Source organism: Eumetopias jubatus, unplaced genomic scaffold (assembly GCF_037043125.1).
Source record: "Eumetopias jubatus isolate StellerSeaLion01/CBP00866 unplaced genomic scaffold, mEumJub1_p1.0 scaffold_3, whole genome shotgun sequence".
Classification (NCBI taxonomy): Eukaryota; Metazoa; Chordata; class Mammalia; order Carnivora; family Otariidae; genus Eumetopias; species Eumetopias jubatus.
In genome coordinates, this window is record NW_028274809.1 from 121,540,106 (window position 1) to 121,562,595 (window position 22,490).

At 47.8% G+C, this 22,490-nt stretch overlaps 1 protein-coding gene across 1 annotated transcript in view; it reads right to left on the bottom strand.

Annotated features, from left to right (window-relative positions):
- The window catches only part of FLT1 (fms related receptor tyrosine kinase 1), a 168,031-nt gene that overhangs the window by 12,334 nt on the left and 133,207 nt on the right, over positions 1 to 22,490 (bottom strand). The window contains exons 17-25 of the mRNA XM_088022184.1: positions 19,625 to 19,757; positions 14,415 to 14,519; positions 10,931 to 11,044; positions 10,051 to 10,139; positions 6,311 to 6,467; positions 5,772 to 5,869; positions 4,927 to 5,049; positions 3,255 to 3,366; positions 1,614 to 1,713 (exon numbers count right to left, since the gene is read on the bottom strand). Of these exons, the coding sequence (XP_087878310.1) occupies positions 1,614 to 1,713; positions 3,255 to 3,366; positions 4,927 to 5,049; positions 5,772 to 5,869; positions 6,311 to 6,467; positions 10,051 to 10,139; positions 10,931 to 11,044; positions 14,415 to 14,519; positions 19,625 to 19,757 (1,031 nt within the window). The remainder of the gene's footprint in view (positions 1 to 1,613; positions 1,714 to 3,254; positions 3,367 to 4,926; positions 5,050 to 5,771; positions 5,870 to 6,310; positions 6,468 to 10,050; positions 10,140 to 10,930; positions 11,045 to 14,414; positions 14,520 to 19,624; positions 19,758 to 22,490) is intronic.

The following is a 22,490-nucleotide window of genomic DNA, read 5'->3' on the forward strand; positions in this document are numbered from 1 at the left end:
AGCAGGGAGCCCGACGCGGGGCTCGATCCCAGGACTCTGGGATCATGACCTGAGTCGAAGGCAGACACTTAACCGTCTGAGCCACCCGGGTGCCCCGTGTTTGTCAGAGTATATGAAAAGTGGAAGATATTCAAAGCATGAGTGGACATATTAGGAATGTGGGTGTATTTCTAATTTAACAGCCTTGTGATCTAGGGAAATCAGTCCAAAAGGCTTCTTAAACGTCTCCTCTGCTACTTAGTTGACGGAGGACCCATCACTTCACTTTTGAGAGGATTAGTTTCATTACTCCTCAAATTCGAATTATAACATCTGTCTGTCCACCCCTCGAGGTTGCTGCGAGCTTTAGCTGAAACTGTGTGGGGGAAACGCTTAGAAAACCATGAAGTGCGAAGTAATCTCCTTTTACACCAGATCTCCCAGCTGTTGCCCCTCTCCACCAAGCCAAAGGAAGCAAGCGATTAAAAACTCTCAATGCCTTCCACACTCCACAGCCCAAATGTCGTCCTGGGGCTACTCTGTTCCCAGCTCTCCGAAAGGAGCCCTGCCTCAAGGTCTCCGGACTTCCCTGACCAGACCCCACACAGGCCCGACAAGCACAGGTGCCCCTAGCTCCCTTCTGCACTCATGCTCTTCCCCAGCACTGCCTTCACAAGCCCGAGTCTCCCACTCTCGTCCGGGCTCTGACCTAGCCTCGTCTCCAGATAATGAAGGAAAAAGACAGCAACCTTGCACTTTGGCCAAGCCCATACTTCATTCCCTCTGACTCCTCCCCAGAGGCCATCCCAGGGCTTCTGACAAGACCCCATTGTGTGGGTAGCACAGGGAGGGCCGCCTGCCAGTTCAGGAAAGGTGGTGCCGCTGTGGGGAGGTCCGAGTCCTCGTCAGCAGCTCGACAGAACTGCAAGGGTCATCACATTCCTGCTTAGGCCTCAAAGTTCAAAACATCCACAAAGCTTCAGGGAAACAGAGTGTCTGAGGGAGGCCAGCAAGCATTTGCAGGATGGAGAACGCCTTCCCGAGGAGCCTGGAGTCCTAGGATCCTAAGCAGCGATCCACCTCAAGAAAAAGCTCTACACGGCTGCCAATTCCCAAAATGAGTCTCGAGAAGTCTTAATGCCCATGGAGCCTTCTGGGGAGAAGGATTACTACTTCATTCGGGAGATTCTTTTCCTCTCCTACACCTCTTCCCCTGAATTCCGCATGAACCCCCCTCACGGGTCTGTAGCGTGAATGGAGGACTGGCTGGTCCATAGTGGCTTTTAGCCCTTCATCCCTGTGGCTGCTTAGCTCATTTGGCTCCCACTTTGTGAAGGAGGACAAGGTCTTGCATTCAGTGCCTGGGTGGTCTGTTCCTTGTGCCCGCATTCATACCTAGAAGCCCAATTTCTAACTTCAGTTCCCGCTAATGGCCTTGAAAAGTCATGTCCGTGCTCAAGAGGGGAAATAGGGAGGCATGGGTCAGGGATAATGTGTCCCACTTCCAGAAAATAGTCCCAGCACAGCTGGGCCCAAGAGGGGCTGAACATCATTGACAGGACGTTCCCCCTTTTGGAGGTGTGCTGGTGGGAAGAGCGAGGTCGGGTGGGGAAGGGAGGAAGTTGGGGGCTCACATTTCAGGAGTTGCGTATTCGGGGGCCCTCATCCTCATGCCTTCCTTCAGGCGGCTGCAGAAGTCCTCATCCATTTGCACGCCCGGGTATGGAGACCCACCTGCAGGAGACAGCATGGGGAAGCACAGGGTACCTCACGGTTTCGGGGTGCAGAAGACCACGGGGAAGCAAGTCCGTGTTTGCCTCCTCCCTTTAGACTGATGGCTTAGTCCCAAGTCCCCAGTGATCGGAATGGATGTCCACAGCCAGTACCACCTGGGGAGAGGCTCAGCAGATCCCCGCCAGCAGCGCAGGCTTGCCTGGTCGGTCCTGTGGTGCTGGGTGTCCGATGCCCACAGGCCATCCCCACGTCGGGAGAAGGGGTGTCCTCTGCATGGGGGTTCCCACCTCCCCACAAGAAACTCTAAAGAAAGCCCGTCGTTAGAGACGCCTACCTGGGGTGACTGAGATTCTTTTTAATACGCCAGTGGACCTGGAATCGGATACTCGGGGATCATTCACACCTCAGTGAGAATGCTTTACTTCACTACGTTCTTTTAAATGCCTCACAGAACTGGAGGACTGGCTGCTGTGAGGGACCCGAGGGAAAGGGGGCCTTGAGCTCCGGGGTGAGGCTGAACGGGGACCGCGCCCGAGAGGGGCCCAGACTCTGCCTCCCGCCCAGTTTACCATCCAGGAGACCCACGTAACATTTCCTTTGAGGGGGACGCTTGGCTGGAGCTCGGGGCAGCCAAGGCCTCCTGACCTGCCCTGTTGCAGACCTCGGATCTAGTCTCAGCATTTGTTTGTCTGCACTTTCTAGTGCTTGCTGCTGGTAGGAAGCAGCTGGGAGGCGTGTGGCTCTGGCACCGTGTCACTGTGGGGCCACTGCCGACGCCAAACTGCTTTCAAGGACTGGAAGCAACAGGTGCCTGTCATCGAAAGCAGGGGAATGGTTTTCACACATTACAGGAAACCAGGGATGTTACTGGGTGACTTTTATTTGCTCTGAAAGGCAAATTTTTGGCAAAGTCCAAAAGACTGTTGGCTAGACCCCACGCTTGGGAGGCCTCGGAGCATCAGTGTGTTGTCTGCAAGCAGATGTGGGCTCTGTGCACATTTGTGGGCCTGGGGCCTTGAAAAGGCCTTCTAGCCACCCATCGTGGATGTTATTGGAAGCAGAATAAATACAACCAGTGTTCCCATTGTTCATCCTACGTAAACCAGCGTCTAGGGCTAACTGGGCTAATATCCAAGCTGGAGCCGGTTTCTAACACCGACGCCCGTCGAGCTGTGCTTGCTGGGGCCTTTCTGGAGAAATTCTGAGGGGAGGGTGATGCAGAGAGGGAAGGGGCAGGGCGTTAGGAATTGGGGAGTTTGAGGAATTAGGAGAAGGCGCAAGGAAGAGAGAAAGTAGTCAGACTGGCTAATGTGATGCTGGTGTGCCCCCACCCCCCCCCCCGCCATGTGTGTTGCTACAGAGCATTCTTCCAGTACAGGGCATACACGCATGCACCGTTCCTTATGTGAGCTTCTACAAGGACCCAGGCGTCTTTTAGAGGCTGATCTCAAGGGTGGGTCTATCCAGAGGACACTCGACAGAGGATGCAGACTTTTGGTTCTGGGCCATGTATTTGATCCCTTCCTTCCCCCCGGATTTACCTAGGGAGAAGATTTCCCACAGCAGTACTCCATAAGACCACACGTCGCTCTTGGTGCTGTAGATTTTGTCAAAGATAGATTCGGGAGCCATCCACTTCAGAGGAAGTCGAGTCTAGAAAAGAGCAGGGGGGCCTTGAGCAGAAGGACTGGAAAACAAAGCATGTTCCACCCAAGTGCCCATGGGCTCCCCTCCCAGATAACACTTGGCCCACAAATCATTTCCTAGAGCAGCTATGGTTTCCTCAAATGGAGGAAACCCTTACAACAGTGTCACACTAAAAGAGAGGGCAGTCACTGTCTGGTGAGCCCCTCCCATGTATCCTGCATGTCTTCCCTCCAGGACTCGGGAAGAAGCCCTTCTCCCCCAAAAGGTGTGAGCTCTACAGGGTCCTGGAGAAGGATGATCTGAATTAGGGCACATCCTGAAAAATCGATGATTTTCAGGGTTTTGGTTTTTGGTGTGGACGAAGGAGGATTTTGAAAGGCCTTGCTATGTAAAAAAAAGACAGGATTTTTAAAAAGTCACTGGATCAGGGGAGCAGGCGAAGGCACTGGAAGGAAGGAAGGTGATAGATAGCATTTAGGAGACCATTTGGCTGGTTTTCCAGTGTGCCGAGAAATCTTCCTTCTCTTCAGACAGGAGGAGTCCCGGTGGGTTAGGCCTTGCACTGCAGATGGATGGGATTTGACAGGAAGTATGGGATCACGGATTGAAAGAGAGAGAGACAGAAGTGGGAGAGTCCAGAAGAGACAGAGATGACAGAAAATAGGGACAGACTTCGCAAATCAGTGCTCCCAAGGAAGGTTTGTTGTTCTCCTTTTATAAAAGGAGACCGTGGGGCAATGGTTCCCAAAGTCTAGTCCTGGGAGCAGCTGTATCTGCAGCACCTAGAAACTCATTAGAAAGGCAGATTCTCAGGCCCCCGCCCCCCAAGACTCCCTGCATCAGAATCTCGGGGTGGGGGGGGGTGGAGCTCAGTAAATTAGAGTTTAACAAGCCCTCCAGGTGATGGGTGTGCTTGCTCAAGTGTGAGAACTGCTCCCGGAGTAATCGTCAGAGCCCAGACCCAGCTTCAGCCCTCCGGCTGGAGAAGAGAAGACACAGGAAGTCACCCACAAAGGTGCAAAATAACACTCTGTTCAAAAACAAGCAGGGAAGAGAAGCCAGTGGGAGCCAGCAGGGAGATGCTAGGCAGGAAGGCAGGCAGGGGAGGTAAACCATTTCCTTGTCAGCGAGATAACATTGATCCCCTCCCCCCACTTCCCTGAGATATCCACACCTGCTGAATCAATCACCCGGGTTTATTTGAGGGAAAGAGTCCAGGCTGTTCTCTCCAGCGGTACAGGGAACTCCCACAGGAGTCAAAGGGAGGCGATGATATGGTCTTCCCAGGCCCCCGCTGAACATTTCTCAGGTTAGCAGGCTCTGGCAGTGCCGCCCAAAAGGACAGGTACCAAGCCAGCAATGGGGGAAAGAACAGAACCAGGAGACGGGGGTCTTTCTGAGCCCCACGCAAGGGCTCTCTGGTATACAGCCCATTCGGGCTGCTCGTCTTCACAGAAAGCACATGATGGGTTTTCGGGGAGTGTGTAAATATTTACCAGGGGCTTTGGTCTGTGGTTTAAAGATGACAGGGTATAAATGAGTCAAAGAAACATCATACTGACTTACATCTCCTTTTCTCACATAATCGGGGTTCTTATAAATATCCCGGGCAAGGCCAAAATCGCAAATCTTCACCACATTGTTCTCAGATAAAAGAATATTTCTTGCTGCCAGGTCCCGATGAATGCACTAGAATGAAACAGTTGCATCATCAATGCATTTCCTTAATCTAACCCACCATTTCCCTGCACCTTTTCAGTGTCCTTATTCCTCTTAATTAGAAGATCCATTTCACATGCTTCCTTTACATGAAGGAAGTGACTTCCAAAGCCCATGGGGTGACCATAAACACGAAGGCATTTCTTTACAAATATAGGCCCCCCCCCCCGCCCCAAGGCCCAAAAGCCAAGAAATGCCCCGAGTCCGCTTTGCCACTTTTGGGCAGGACAGCATCCTGGTAAACCAAGTTGGCCACTGATGTCTCCCGTGAGCAAAACCCCACTTCCCCCACCTCCGGCCTTGAACCCTGAGCTGCTAAGGTCAGATCATGATCTGGTTTCGTGGAGCACTCCACATGGATGAATTAACAGAAGCTCTCCGGAGAAGTTGTGTATTCTGAGATTCTGGCCAGTTTTGAAAATGTGCCAGAGGGCAATGTGGAGAATGGTCACCAGGTTTGTCTAGTCTGAAATCTGGTGAGGTCTTCCCCTAGAATCCAGTTCTACTCATTGGTATCCGAGGCTCCTCCATCCTATCAGGACAAATTAAGGCATTTGGTGTGATGTTTACTCTATGTAAGTATAAGCAAATACTAGGAAGGGTGGATTTAGAGCAAAGGTGAGTGTGTGTCCATATAACACCCACATGTCCAGGCTTGGCAAAGAAGGAAAGCAGTAAAAGACAAGGCTGACCTTTCTGGAAGACAAAAACTCCATGCCTCTGGCCACTTGGAAACTGTAAGAAATCAGATCTTCCATAGTGATGGGCTGCTTGTAGAAATCATCAGAATCTGGAAAGCATTAAAACCGTAACTGTTTGTAATGACTCTTATTATTCCACCAAATCCCAGTTTATTGGAACAATGTTAGCAAAACATAAAACCAACAAGTAGATCAGAGTTCATTTTCAAGAGCTTTGGAGTTTCAAAACGAACATCAGAGATTTTTCCAGGCCTCCAGCCCATTCTACCCAGGCATGGGGCGGCGGCGGGGGGGGGGTTGGTGGTGATCCATTTGGACAAAAAGCCCTGAGGGGAGACAATTGCACAGTTCCCTGTCAAAATTAGTAACTCTGTAAATAATCTTAATTCAAATCTTATCTCCTCAGGACATTACCCTTCAAGTCTCCCACGGATGTTTATTAGGGTGATAAATAAGAAAAAAATGTCAGAGATGCACAGTATGTTGTAAAAATATCTCAGACTGTAGGACAGGAAGGAATTAATACCTACCCTCCTCTTCCTCAACATCGCTCAGACTTTTATCTTCCTGAAACCCAGAGCTCGCGAAGCTCTCGCTGCTGGTGACACTATCTAGTCTTGGTTTCTTGTCTTGCTCCAGGTCGGGCTCCGTTTTTTCTTTCTTAGGCTCCACGTGTAAAGCCGCATCCTTTGAACCGACCGAGAAGGACACAGGGGAAAGAGAGTGTCAGAACAGCCATGAGGGAAACTAATCCCTCATGCGGGCAGGCACCTGAGTTGGGAGAGTGTCATTGCACAAAACGGGTGGTAAATTGGTGGCAAGAACCCCATGCTCAGGTGCCTGGCTCTTCATGGGGTTCTGGAGTCTGTTCGGCTTTTGGGTGGGTTTCGAGATAGCATCTTAGGTAGGATAAAGAAATGTTAACAGTCGCTGGTATTCACTGAGCGCTTGTTTGGTGTGAGCCAGTATATTAAGACTCTTAGGTACCTTTTCTCATTTAGTCTTTGTAACAATTTTATGAAGTAGTTCTTGCTGATATATGAAGAAATAGGTCCGGAGGAGGTGAGTAATAAAAGTCACAGGCAAGTAGTAAATGGCAACGCTTGAACCCAGGTTTGGCCAACTCCAGTCCATGCCTTTTACCATTTTTTCCATACCACACACCATCTTGTGAAATATCCAAATAATAGAGACAAATCCCCAAATCCCTAGTGGACTTGGGACTTCACTTGGCATAATCCCTGGGTGTAAGGAGAGAAGGCCATACTTAATCGATTTCTCTGGCTTCTTTGGGGAAGGAGGGAATGCGAACATTTCTTTGTCTCCCCGCCATTAAAAACAAAGATCCAGTTTGATCCTAATAAGGGTAGAAAAGGCCTTTCATCCTGGACTGCGCATCCAAGCCCTGGTGTGTAATCTGGCTCTTTCATTATGATATTGGGCAAATTACCTCCTTTTTTGGGTTTCATTTTCCTCACTGGAAAAGCTCCATCTTATTATGTTTGGCCTCCTAGGAAAGGAGGTGTTGGTTCTGGGTGTTCGTGTGGAACCGAAAAAGATTTTTATCATCTTTGGTAATTCATCTAATAACTGTGACACTACAGATTTGGTGCGTCCGGTGGCTTCGTGACTATGTGCTGGTAGAGCCTGGACCTGGGCTCAGTCATGCTAGCTGGCAGTACTGAGGAAGGGGCTGACAGGGACTGAGGCTCAGTGGTGTCCCTTGATGCACCTGCACGGAGCGAGGCAGTGCTGGGTCCACATCCTTGCTTGCTTTTCCTAGACATGTCACAAATCAGGAGAGATCCTTCCACTAGAGGGCGCAGTGGGAGTAAGCAGAGGACAGCGGAGGGAGCCACAGCAGGGACAGCCAGACAGACTTAGGCTGGGGGGTACCAGCCTCCTGCCTGCTGACAAGAGCCCCGCAGGAGCCCTGCAGGAGGGCAGGCAGGCTACACTGCCACCCCAGGTGACCTACCTGGGAAGAGATAAACTGTAATTCTTTGTTACTGCGTCTCCCTGAGGCAGTTAGAGTTGGTTCTGCTCAGTTGGGTACTGGAATTGGATTTTTCACAAGGCCCCTGCTCAGGCCACAAGGCAGCAGGGAAAAGGCACTGGCAAGGGTGTGGGGAGGAAAGTGCTCGACAGGTCTGCTCACGGCTCAGCCCATGACAATCCATGCTCTCTGCTCCCCGGGCCACCTTCTTCCTCATCCTCCCAGTGGTCACAGCCCAGACACATCTGCAGGGGCCTTAACTCAAGCTCCCTCATCCCTTCCTTGACTCTCAATCAATGCTCTGTTCAGCTTTGCTTATTGGTAACCATCGCTGTTAAATAAAGGTGGATGTACGGAACTTTCGGGACTCTGGCAGAAGGCAGTGCATTTATTACAAATAGTATTGAGAGATCCTGCTGCATTTATTTGGAAAACGGAATATCCCATTTCTATTTAGCCTTTCGGTTTTTCCTTCACTTTCTCTTTATATTCCTTTAGGTTCCAAATATGAAATACAGCCATGTGTTTTCCATGAAAACACTGAGCTCCACCAACAGGGAGGCGAATCATTAAATATAGCCAGAGAAGGAAGCAGAGCTTTCTAAACAAAGAACGCACGAACCCAAATGTTCCATCCTGCCCAGGTCCCTGGGGTACGCTGCTGCCTTAGTTCTTCTTGAAGCCAGTCCAAGATTTCAGGACTGCAGGGAGTTTGCACTGCTCCCAACCCAGGCCACCACTTTCCCCTTTTTCTTATGGTTTCTCCCCCCTCCTGCCCCCACCCTGCTTTTCTTATCCAGCATAATGCACAGAAAAGCTTTGCAAGGGTTGTCAAGAGAGCGGGGCTCTTTTCTCCCAGACTTCACCTCTGGGTAAGGGAGTGTCCTTAAGCCAATCACTTACTTGACTTTTCTGGGCACATCTATAATGTGAGAGAGTGAACTAGCTGAACACAAGGTCCTTTCCAGATTCAAGATTTTTTTTTTTTTTTTTAAGTAATCTCTACCCTCAACATGGGGCTTGAACTCAGGACCCTGAGATATAAAGAGTCACATGCCCTACTGACTGAGCCAGTCATGTGCCCCTTCAGCGTCAAGGTTCTATTGGAGGGCATGGTTTAAAACTGGGGACAATATGTTCTCGCATATATGTTTCCAAGTCTGGTAGACCACCTGTGTCTTTGGTAGGGTCAAAGTTGAAGGGATGAGAGAATTGACCAGCTGTCCAGTGGTTCTTATTTGTATGTCCAGTGAATACTCTTGTCCATGTGACAGATGGGCGTAATTCTTGGATGTGCGGCACTTCATCCATCATACAGGTTGTATAGATCAGTGGCATTAAGTTGGACTCTCCCAGTCTTTCTCTCTCAGTGGGTCAATAATGACAAGGATAGTTAACATTTCTGGAGTGCTTAGCTCAGTGAAAAATGGGATTCTCTCAACAATGCCATGAGTTCGGTTCTGTTTTTACCTCCATTTAGTAAAGGAGGGAACTGAGACCAAGAGATTGAGTAACTTGCCCAAGGTCCCAGATTTTGAGTGACAGAGACAGGATTTAAACCCAGGATGTCTGATTCTGGAGTCTGTGTGTTTAATCACCACACTGCTGATTATCAGGTAATAATGTTGAGTCATTGCTCTCCAAGCTGCTCCGGCCCAGAGAAAGACACAACACTGCTGGGATGGGTCACACTGGTGAAGTTTTATTAAACCTTCTCCTCCATTCAATAATCTCTGCCTTCAGGACTTAAGCCTACATGTTCCTTTTGTCACATGGTTTTATTTTAGTGGGTAAAGCTGGTTCTGTGTGTACACGGGGCTGACAAGGGGAAGGTGTGGGTCCGGGGAAGGTGAAGTAAAGGGCACAGCAAGAGGAGAAAATAATTTCTCTGGCTTCATGTTCACTGCAAAGTCACTCAGTTGATTGAGTCCTTAATTTCTCTAGTAAATGGAGACAATTATACTTGCTATCATCTTCTTTAAAGAAATAACTAAGTGAGTTGTGTGGGTGTCTATCTACGGAGAGAGAGAAAGAAAGAAAATGATCAAGATGCTTGGATAGGTAGTTAGGTAGATGACTCGAAATTTTAACCTCTAATTGTCGCTTCATATGCTAGGATTACATATTCTCTGCGCTGCCCACAAAAAGTGTGGTATATTAGCATGGAAGGAAAAAGCAGAGATTGGGTTTTAGGCTTAGTCATTAACAGAAAAATACAGTTTTCTCTGGCTTTATGCTGCTATCACCTAAACTCCCAACCCCTAAATTCCTTACCTTGTTGAGAAAGAATAAGTCTCGTTTGCTCTTGAGGTAGTTGGACAGATTTCCGTATTTGCAATATTCAACGATCACCATCAGGGGCCCTGTACGCAAAACAGGTGGCTTATCACTTGTCAATTCTCAAGGGTAATGGAGAAACAGGCAGCATACTATGGCTGGGTCTCTACGACTCTAGTTGGGGTCTCCCAGCCCTTAGCTGCTTTCTGTACCCACCGCTACTCCCAACAGGTAGGGTCTTCTCGACTACCCTTCATCTCTACTAGTTTTGTGGACCTTGGAAAACACCGATGCGCACAGGTCTTTTGCACCTTTCTTTCTGGCTGAAGCCGTGATTATACATCTATATCCAAGTGCTAACCTTGCCACAGGGGAAGATAGAAAGGTCTTCAGGAACATGCTGGAGCCCCGAGTCATGACCACAGCCCTGTCCCAGCCACTTGCCCCAGCGGGGAAAACCTGTCTGAAGGGAAGGGCCCTTCTGGTTGTCCCTCACATCCCCTCTTCCTGGGATCCCACCAGTAGTGACTCCTTCCTTTATGTGGAGTTTCAAGGAAGGCTCACCCTTCTATCCATTACCTTAGCTCTGGTCACACTCCTTCAAAGCCATCCTGAGAGAAAAATGCTCTCCACTTGACCTGGAGCCCATGGAAGGAGGTCTCAAAGGGAATCCTTCTCTTTAGAAACTTTCAGTTACCTGTACAGGAAAGGCATTTCTAGGATGGGAGCGCCTTTCCAAAAATGGACAAATTGTTTCCTCTGGACCTACTGAGAGGCCGTTTTTCAGGAGGTGAGGAGGAACGGGGAGAAGGAGCTATATATCCCACTCTGCTCTTGGCATGTGAACTGGGAGAGGGAGCAGGCCCTCCTCATTTACCTCCTTGCTTGGTACAGGCTCCCAGCAGGTTGACTACATTCAGATGGTGGCCAATGTGGGTCAAGATCTTGAGCTCAGTCATCAGAGCTTTGTACTCACTGGCTGTGGCCCCCTCTGTGTGAGAAACAAGGAAGAGTCAGGGCGACAGGACAATGGGGCTCTTTCCGCTGGAGGCGGCATTCCTGTCCTCCATGTTTGCCAATGCTCAGCCGGTTGCTTCATTAACTTCCCCACATTCTGGAGAAAGGCCCGGTCTCCAGACTGTTTTCATTACTCCCTCCCTCCTGAGCCAACATCCTTTTGATTACAGTAAGGCCCAGAAGCAGTGGTGGGGTTAGTCACTGGGCATTTCCTCTTAGTGGACCTGCTCTGCTCACCAATGCGCTGACTCAGAGCTGGGCACCTCGTGAAGGCGCCTTCCAAAGGCTTCCGCTTGGCAGAACCAGGCGCAGCAAGAACCTTCCAGACAGGGGATGTGCCCACACCTCCCCTCTTTTTCTCACTTTCCCCTCTTTGAAGAGTTACAAAGAAGGAGCACCAGGGTCTGCAAGAGTGGAATGGCCACTTCTGTAAACATCTTTGCAATGTGTTATTTTCTCCCTATAACCTTTTCCTCCCTGGAGTCTGCAGGGTTATCTTGAGTTGTAAGGATCCATAAGCATCTGACTTCAACTTCATTCGCAGAGATAAACAACATCACTCTAAGATTTAGCAGAGTCTAAAGCCTAAATTAAGTTTGTTCTGTTTGTTTTCTCTCTTTTTTTGGTGATGGTAGGGAGGGGGTCTTTCTTATTGGTTAATTTATAAGGCATTTACAAAATTTAAAAAATAAAATCATATCTTGTTGTAAAATATTCCAACAATATGATTTATACAGAGTAAAAAGTGAAAGTCATTCCAACCACTTACTTCCCTAGACTTTTTTCTACGTATTTATAAACATATATATCCACTTAAAGGTCTTGTTTTGTTTACATAAATGGAATCCTCTCTATTTTTTTTAAGATTTGCTTTTTTTAATGTCAGAGACTTTTTCCATTCTTGTTAGTTGATTAATAGCATTCTTGACATTCGAACTATCTCTAGTTTGTGTGTGTGTGTGTGTGTGTGTGTTTTGCCATTATAAATAATGCTGTAGTAGATAGCCAGTGTGTAATCTTTGTACACATATGCAAGTATTTCTGTAGAACAGTCTGGGAAATGGCCAGAGCATGTGCATGGTATTTCATAAGCACAAATCATTTTTAAATTATTTTTTAAGTAATAACCAGATAAACACTAGAAGCTTTCCAACGGGGTTGAGATTGGCTCACAGTAGATGCTCAACAAATATTTGTTAGAAAAATAAACACCATGAATACTCTTCTCATTTCAGACATGGGCATGAGGCCCAAAAAGGTTAAAGGTTCTGCTCAAGGGCACTTTGAAAGAGCTTCTGACTCATGGCCTATGTCTGACATTCTGTCTTTTCAATTTCTCCTAGAAACAGATGGCCAACCAATTTGAGCAAGAAAGCTGAATGAAAATGGTTTTTAGGAATTTTATATAGTGGGTGATTTGGCCATCTTTTAAAAATCAAGGCTCATGGCTTAAAAAGATAAGCATTTATAAAGATATTGCACACGCTATTTCTGTATTACAAAGAATACATTTTTGGGGCCTTTAAAATTTTTCAAGTCAGCATCGTCCCCCTCAAACTCATCAGTCCCTGCATGCTTTTATGCCCCTTCAGCACAGAGGGGAAAAAACCAGGCTCTCTTGCTCGGATTGTTCCATTTACAGGCAGGTGTTATCTTGGATGGAAATTGACAAGCATGGGCAGCAGACCCGCCTCTCCAGGAGACGGTGTGGTAGTAAGCAGGGAAACGGGACAGCTGAGGAAGCAGATGCTTCCAGATGGAGTTTCGCTTCATTCAAGGTTGGATATTAGGTTGCCTCCATAACTTGGGCTAGGATCATGTTAGGATTTTGGAGCAATGGGCCATTTACTGGAGGCCAGGTCTCAGCAGCCCCTCTTATGTAGCACTGTGGGCGGGAGGGTTGAGGGGGGCGTTGTGCTGCACTCAAATCCTGACTTTTGCACTCGTGAGCTGTAGGGCCTTGCAGAGGCGATTTAACCTCTCAGAGCCCTGTTTCCTCATCTGCAAACTGGGAAAATAGTATCTACCTCAAAAGCCTGGAGAGAGAAAAATAAGAAAAATGGCAATTTCATGTGGTTCAACCTAACACATGAAAGCACCTAGTCTGGTACTTTCTCACACAGAGGACATGTTGATGCCTCTTCTCTTCAGCATCTGGGGCATGGGGTGCGGGGCAGGGTGCTAGAATGCAGGGATTCTCACAGGAAGGCCTGCCATCATCTGGGCAGTCCATTTTGAGCAGAAGTCCTGATTCGTGGGTATAAGAGTCCTTCTCTGGTTACTTTCTGGCAGAACGGTCAGGTTCCTTGAAGAGCTTTATCAGAGACTTTGCCTGACAAGGACAGCCTTTTCGGGTAGAAAATACCACTTCATGGGGCTCTTGCAATGCTGGCATCCATGCTGGAAGGAAGGAAGCGCTCTGAAGTCTCCCTACACAAATGGTCCTTTCTCCTGGAGCCCTTCCTAGGGATCTGCTTGGCTGGGTGCATGGCCTCCCATGCCTCAGGAGCCCCTGGTCATATCTCGGAGAGTTGGGAAAGCTAAAAAATGGCCTTTGGGTTTCCAGTACTTTTGGGTTTTGGAATCTGAAAATGAGTCAAAATGACATGAAAATTCCATCATGAATGAAGAAATGAAGTATTTTCCATACTTCAAAAGAAACATGCGTCTTTGGGATGTCTGATTTATGCAGTTTTCACCTATTTTCATTTTCATCTGTCTTGTGGTGGTCATGAATCACTTTGTCATGTGACTTCACTTCTCTGGTGCTTCAGAGAGGGGTAGTATCTTTCATCATGAGAAAGATATAGATAGATTAGATAGATAGATAGATAGATTTTTTTAAAATTTCTAAAGAGGAAATGTTTTGCAGGTAGGACCTGACAGTATAAAATAGTTTAGATTTCTGAGGATCTCAATTATTCCAGCTTCATAGTTTTACTTTATAGTTAGGTCCAGCCCCAGCTAAGACTTTGGGATTTATGATGCACAGCTAATTTCCCATTACAACGTCATAATGGATCATTCCAAAACTTTGAACCTGTGGTTATAAGTGAGCTTAAGTCCCTAGTATTTTAGAGCCCACGATGGGAGAGGAGAAAGATCTTTGAGGTGACAGAAATTGTTTTCTCGTGGACAGTGCTGGGTTGTTTCATTTATAACGTTTATTCTGAGCTCTCACGGGCCTGATCTAAAACTCCTGAAGCCAAGGATGCTTCCAGCAGTAGAAGATCGCTATGTGGCCAAGCAGAAATAGCTGAGTTTGGACCTAGGCCATATCTAGCTCATACCAGTGTTTTGGGTATGCAACCCGTCTGCTAAAAGCCAAACTATGACACCCATACCTTTCAGCATTTTTACAGCCACAGTCCGGCATGTGGGTGATTTCTTAATGCCGAATGCAGAAGCTTGAACCACTTTTCCAAAAGCCCCTCTTCCAAGTGACTTGCCTGCAATGAAAAGAAGACATTGGTTTGTTTGCCAAGCCAGCAGGGTGAGGTTGTCTTTTTCAGGAAGAAAGTATCCGATGTGCATATGTGAGCCATGTAGACTTTGAATAGAATCCCCAATAAACTGAGCCCCAAAGAGTCAAAGTAAGGGACATGTTTCTGGGTATCTTCCTTCCACCTCTTCACTGGGCTTCTGAGGTGCCTTTGTCCCTTGCAGCGAGACTGAGCCCCTGGGAGGCATTTGGTGTGGGTGGGTGACTAGTTTCCTCTTCACCAAATCTTCCTGGGGAGTCTCTTCCATTGTTTAACAACATTACTACCAAGACTTCCCTTTGTTTAACCTAAGCCACTTTTCTTGCCTCTCGAGGTCATTTCTTCTGAGCTGTTTTCTTTTTTTTTTTTCTTTTAAGATTTTATTGATTTATCTGAGAGAATGCACCAGAGAGGGGGAGGGGCAGAGAGAGAGTAGTAGACTCCCTGCTGAGCAGGGAGCCCCATGTGGGGCTTGATCCCAGGACCCTGGGATCAAGACCTGAGCCGAAGGCAGATGCTTGACCGACTGAGCCACCCAGGCACCTCTCTTCTGATCTGAGTTCAGCAGAAAGGAAGAAACAGAATGTCAGTCCCTGCTATCGGTTCTGAGAATGTCCCATAGCTACACAAAAATCACTAAATCATTTCTCAGCCTTCCTTGCCAGGCAAAATGCTCCCAGCTATCCTACCGTGCTCTTACATGATGTCCACATCTTCAGGGTTCAGCACATAAGCCTAGGCTACCAGGCAACCACTGGTAGCAATTTGTTTAAGCCCACAGAGAAATGGTTGCCAAATGCAATAACAAAGTCAGGTTTCTTTCATGGCACCTGTCATGTTCTGCTGTGACCGCTGTTAACATGTTTCTTTCCTTACCCTTGCATGAGACCACTTGACTCAGATGCTCAAAATGATAACCACGTCTGAATCTTCCCAGAAGCGGGTTCAGGGCTTGGTGCACAGAAGGCCCCCCTGTGCCTAGTGCAGAAGGAAGAGTAGCCGTTTGGGAACTTGTGAGATGCTTGCAGCAAGTCTGGTACAGTTATGGGGACCTAGAGGAACCCTTGGGTTGGAGACCATGAGGGTGATGCTCTGTGAAGAGAGCACCCCCCGCCCCGGAATGCCTCAGCTACTTTTTATATCAGGGCACTTTCTTTTGCACCATCAGGACACAGGTAGCCAAATAGAACTCAGAGAAACAGTACACCTCAAGCATGATGTGGCAAAAGGAAAAATGAGCCAAAGAAGTCACTCTCGCTTGGTTCTTCTGGGGGCGGGGGGCGGGGGGACATAGCCAACATAATGCCGTTGGTCAAAAGTAAATCCTGGTAGTCAGAATGTTAATTTGACACAACCCTTCCTCTCTCAGCCTAGTGTCTTTCTCAGACGACTGTTCTGATAAGGGGCCTTCCTTCAGTGAGTTAACTAACCGACCTTCCTTCCTTCCTTCTACTCCAATCCCTTCCCCCTCAAAGACATAGGTTTCTGTTTGTTTTTAAGATTCTTGCAAAGCTTATAACGAAGCTTTCCTGCTTCCTTATCATATTACAACTTTATACTTTTATGCGCACTGACTCAGTAACAAAGATGACGTCACCCTGGCTCTGCTTAGTATCGTCCCCTCACTACCAACCACCCCAGGCACCCAGTCAGGACACAGGAAAAATTCAATTACCGATGCGATCATAAGAGCCTCTTTGCAGCTGTCTCCTGGGGACTCCCTCTTCGTTAGGAGGGAACACTGGTAAAATTACATGCTTTTTCTCACATGTACTGGTAGTGACTGATAAAGATCATTCCTCCCAGAGCGGGCACCATGGACAGGGATATGGGCTCTGCTTCCCTCTTCAGATAAAACCGTCCATGAAATAGACCAGAATGGGGACTCTAGGTTTAAATAAAAGTGCCTCAGGCGGACCCTGCAGGTAGTTGGTGTGGAAATCATTCGTGGAAGGAGCATTGGCAGCTACCAGACTTGTAAAGATAGGTGCTTTTGGTTGGATGCTCATTCTTTGCTTTTTTAGAGCAAAAAACGTATTCCCTCTGCCATGCCTGATAGGAAAAGTGTCCAGAGCCTGACAAATATCCAGGTAATCTCTCTCTTAGGACACCACCCGCATACCGCATACTGTGAAGACTCTTGCTTTGTTTGGGGGCGGGCGGAATCCTTTTTCCTTCCACAGCCTCAGACCCACGCATTCCCTTCTTGGCCCTGGCATAATACACTTGATTTTAAGTAGTGTTTGGGGATTTTGCTTCTGTCAGTGAGAATAAGCTCGTTCTCACTTGGCTTCCCTCGGCCCTTTTCATCTATTCTCTTGGAAGCTGACTGCTGCCTCATAAAACAGCACGAAGCTATTATGGGCTCTTTAATCATCTGATGCATTGGAATCCTTTGGCAGACCCACTGTTCCAGTTTCAGGGGAGCCCGGTGACCCTGGGCTTGACCTTGCCGGATCCTTCTTCTCCCTCACAATCCTCCTTGGTATTACCTACATGCCGCTAACTGGCTTGTGAAAGTGCTAGGTCATTGCCATACAATGAAAGGCTACTGGAATCCCCTTCAACAGTGTCCTTGACTGGCCAGGGTCCCTGGGACACTCCAGGGAGGGTGCCCGGCGGCACTGACGTGCCCAGCTGGTCTTCTAAGAGGCAACACCAGCCCAGGTGCCGTCCACTTGCAAATTCCATGTTCCCTGTGTTGTTTCCTAGATTAGGTAATTCTGAGTTTATTTTGCAATAGGAAGCTGTGTTGTCCGACATTATCCCAGCTTCTGTGATACATTTGTAAGTGCTGACTTCTCCCTTAGGTTTAGTGAGGAAGCACTAACAAAACAGATTCCATTCTTCCCGGATTTCAGGCATTTCAATGGGAGCAACACTTTTGACCCGAACTCCTACTGTATCTATCTATAACAGGTACCATAAATTACGACTTGTCTCAACAGGGCTGCTAGTAGGAACCAACAGAGTACAAAAAGCTGAAATCAGATGCCACTTGTCTGTGTATTTCCCTACACAGCATGTTTTTCTGGGTATTTATAGCTCCATTGTAACTCTGCCCATCAAACCAGCTTTTTCTCTCCAACCATCCAGACATAGTCTTGGTTACTTTCACTTGCCAGACATTACTTCAGATTACTTTCTGTCATGTATTTGGCTTAAAACCCCCCAAATCTTGGGCCTTTCTGCTCCCATGCTAGTAGGAGTAGCATTCCTCTGGCCCTTGCCGCCGCGCTCTGCGCCGAAAGACAGAGTGAGCTGACTTCACCCCCTTTCTCTCACCCATCAAAGACACTCACGTGCACCTGAGCCACATCATAACATCTGGCAACTCCAGAAGGGAAAGAACCGTAAGAGAGATCTTCCACAAGGAGAACCTCCTGAAATGGGATTATCTAAACCCACAGAGGCCCCAGGGGAAATCTGGTGGAAGGATTAGCAGTGGCCCCCAATGTGATACGGAGCACAGGGATACTAGGTGAAGGAGTGAAGAGATGGGGCGAAAAGCTCATATGTCCTATACAGGAAGAGGGATGTTTGATTGTGACTAATAACTCTGGAAAGCAATGTGGCCTGAGAATGGCTTACGGTTGTGGGAAAATTATCCCAGTTCCCTGCCAAGGTCACTGAAGGGCTGGGCTAGCTGCCATATAATTTAGACTTGCAGAAGGAACTCATCTAGTGTACCACCTGCCCTTAACTACTCTAAATTTAGATGATTCTCCCCCCCCCCCCGCCCCCTGTCAGCAGCCATTGCTGGCTTTTGCCTGTCTCTCCAGCTTTTCACTGATTTCCAATTTTCTTCCCCAAGCCAAACAAACATACTCTTGGGGCCAAGTATTCTTTCTCATGTAAGAAGAAATGTAAGCGGAGTCATTTCAAGGCCCAAGAGAACAACAAGAAGAAGCACTTCTCCCTCTCCGTCCCCCCAGACCCCCACTCCAATATAGTCTGCCTGTCGGGGGAGAGGGGAGGCAATGCCCTCAAATTCGGAACAACAGGCTCTTTCGCTGAGAGTGACAAGATCTGGGAACACTGGATCCATGATCTCTGTTGCTAGTTCCAGCTATTAATGATTCTGGCGTACACAGGAGTGAGTAGAAATTTTTCAGAAGCCACAGTCCAAATATTTTGGGCAAGAGTCACAGAGGCTCCTTTGGTTTTGTACTATCCCAGGCTGGAGATTAATTTGCATCGTGACGCTGAGCTGGAGGAGAAAGCACGGCTGCCTGATGTTTACGGGGGAACAGTGGTCCTTGCTCTTCAAAAATGTAACTTTTGACCCCTGGGACTTCTCTGTCTGGACATTTCGAACACCCACAGAAATTTCACGTACATAGTCTGTGGATTTTGTGCCGAGGGGTTCTTTGACCCACAGCCTTGAAGGGGCACGGACGCTCCTTCCACATTTTTGGCTGTGCTGTTCCTTGACATCTTGAATTGTGTCACAAATTTCTAAGTCCTCAAAAATGTCCTTGTTTAGGAATGCTTGTACTTGTAAGTCTCGTGGTGGAACTGATCCCTGCCCTTCACTTATCTCCTTCAGCAGCGATCTCCTTCACCCTTTGGGGGAGTGCACTCAGACACCTTTGTACCCCTCACGGCTTAGACAGGTGTCTGCTGCTCAGACAAGGTGCTTAGAGACTGTTGCAAGAACAAGTAGGTGTCCCTGTCCCTTTTTTTTCTTTTCTTAAGATTGTATTTATTTATCTGTCAGAGAGCACAAGCAGGGGGAACGGCAGGCAGAGGGAGAAGCAGGCTCCCCACGGAGCAGGGAGCCCGATGCAGGACTCGATCCCAGGACGCTCGGATCATGACCTGAGCCGAAGGCAGCCGCTTAACCACTGAGCGCCCCCCCCCCCGGGCGCCCCCTCCCCCATGCCCTTGTACTGCCGCCCCAGCATTCTGTTAGAACTATTTACCTCTGTGCCCACCTCCCTTGCCGTTTTGTGAGCAGCTGGAGGGGAGAATCCCAAGTCTAGCTGACTTTTGCAGCCCTTGGAGCACAGTGCTTTGTAGGCAGTAGGCGCTCAGTGTGGGTTTAGGAATCTGTTGAACGAATACATTACCCAGTTTAAGTCGCTCCCGGGCAAACTCCCACTTGCTGGCATCATAAGGGAGCCGCTCACACTGCTCGTCCAGGGGAACTTCGTCTGGGTCCATTATAATTGATAGGTAGTCTGTCTTTATTTCAGAAGAAGACTGAGAAAGAAAGAGATCTCAAAGTCACCAAGAAGGAAGCAACTTAAAAAAAACCTGGATATCCAATTTAAAATAATACCCAGCAACATCTGCTGCTATTTTGGTTCATTTGGTTGAAACCATGCGGTTGGGTACAGAAAGTACCCCTCTGCATACACGTACGTACATCACACTTCCCATTAAATAACTCCTTACTCTTCTCACGCCGCATTTCTGTAGGCTGGCTCCACCATATTGTCTCAGATAATATGCACCCAGATGGTCGGTGACCTTGCTGCTTGTTCTTAAACAATGATCAGATGATAGTCCTTCTCCAAAACATGCAAAGCATTTTTATAAAATCATTCCAAATGATTGACTGAAAATAACTTTCCATGGCAATCTGTATAAGCAGGGATATACGTCACAAGCCAGGCCAACGGTGAGAAGTGTGACTGTGGCTTGCCTGCATTTGCAAGAAGGGCCAGAGGTGGCGAAGTGAACCCAGGAGCTCTGGGACAGTTGAGAGGCATATTTCATGTGAAGTATTTAAATATACTCAGAAGGCCTGGCCCCTTGGTTGCTGCAGGTACCTGGAAACACTGTGGGATCCGTTGGTGAGAACAGAATAAGATTTACCTTCAATAAGAAATAGAAGTTGATTATTTCAAAGGCCGAGGAGTCTATGAGGCATGGGACTTAAACACAGCCATTTCCTGAGCTTTGGCCGGTAGTAGGATTGTCAAGTAAGTAAGGTGGGCTTCTGCCTTCAGGTGCTTGTTTTATCTTGGTAATGGACATCAAGCCCAGAAAAGATCCTTTATTTCATAGCATAGATAAGTGGATTTACATTTAGTGTCTTAGATTCCCATCAATGAATTTATTGCCTGTCGATTCAATGTAGAAGTGATGATGGCATTTCTATGAGCAGTTCAGAAAAGAAGGTTGCTTACCCATATAAGGTCGGTTTGGGTAAGTCTTGCCTAGAAGTTACAGCAACTTCATTTCAATGAATTTTGGAACCCTCTTGCGTTGCCCTTCCCTAGGCAGGACCAGAGTTCAGGAGAGAAGTCACCCTCTCCATCCACACCATTTCACGCTCGCCCGCATTCTTCAGCTCTTACCCTGTTCTGGGCTGTCACCGCTCACCTCATCCATCACTTGCAATCGGTCTCCTTCTCCCAGAAATTATCACTAAAATGTGTGACAAATAGCTCAAAGCAGAAAGATCTGCCTGGCCTCCACGGCGAGTGGAAATCAGAGAAAGATACGGAGCACATTTGTCACGAGCTGCCTTTGCCACTGGTGCTAATCTGTGAGGGCCAGCCCGTCAGACCCTCGTGTGAGTCTAGAAGACTGGGAAGGAATACACGTTCCTCTCCCAGGGTGCTGGGTGTGTACTAGAGAAGCCACGCGAGTAGGTTTTAGGACTATACTTTTCGATGTCCAATATAGCCACGGCCATGAGAAAAAAACCTCCAATCTTCAAAGAGCCCAGGCTAGCTGAAGCCTAGCAAGGAATGTGTCAGTTTTGGGAGCACAGGTTGGGAGGCTGGTGGAGGTGTTGAGAGGGACAGGGTATCAGGCAATGAAAGACAATCTCCCCGTGGAATTTTATGGTTTATCTCAATAAGGCAGATGAGCGGGAACACCAGACAAACCTCAAGGAAGGGCTGGAGGAGAGTTGGATAGTAGAATCTTAGTTGACAAATATTTATTCTTTCAATTGACGTTAACACTGAGCAGCTACTAGGTGTTTGGCATGGAAGTTGCACAGCTGAGCGCTTCAGGGCCCAGGCGTTGAGCTGGCTGCCCGGCTCTGAGTCACAGATCAACTATGGACCAGCACCTAACTTTGGCAAGTCGCTTAACCTCTCTAAACCTGGTATCCTTATCTGCGAAATAATGATAATGACGGTGCTTATCTCCCAGGCTTGTGGTGAATATTGCATGAAATGATCCATGTCAAGCTATGAGAACAGGGCCTGGGACACAGTAAGCATCCATCAATGCTAGCCCTAATTCTAACACTGTCCTGTGCGGCGTGGGGGTAAAAGGGTAACATCCAGTCCCCATCAATGAGGAATTCACTTGCGGTTACAGAAACCACATGGAAATAGTTTTTGAGGGCCTGTATCTCTTTGCCTCCCACAATTAATCACCTTTCAAATTCCCTAAGGATCCTCTTCTGGAGGGAATCATCTCTTGCTCTCATCCTTTCTTATGGACATCAAGATTTCAGATTTTTAGACATACTAGGGCCATCTTCAATTTAGTCCCAATGCACCTTTCCAGCTTTATTTCCACTCTGCTCCTGTGGGCTCCTTCCCTCCTCTGGGGAGTGGGGGAGGAAGAGAGTGGGCTGCCTTTCTCTGCTGCCTTCCTTCCTGCCACAACCTTCAAACTTGTTCTCTAAACTTCATTTTCTCTGAAGTTTTTTCTCCCCCTCCCTCCTTTGTAGGCTTTGGACCTCCCTTCCAGATTTGGCAAGCTTTGCTTTTGTTAGACCTACTTCCCTACGCTCTCTGTCACCCCTTTCAAAATGCTAGTGGTGTGGCCTTTGTGTCCTTCTAAAGCAGTGGCCTTCAATGTCACGGCCCCAAACCAATCATTCCATACGGCCGACGCCTGATGTTACATATTACCACAGAAGGCTCCTGCTTAGCCTTGCCTCTCATACCAACACCATAACGGACACCTTGTTGGTTTTGGTTACTAAGCCGAAGGTCGCACAACCTGGGTTCAACACTCAGC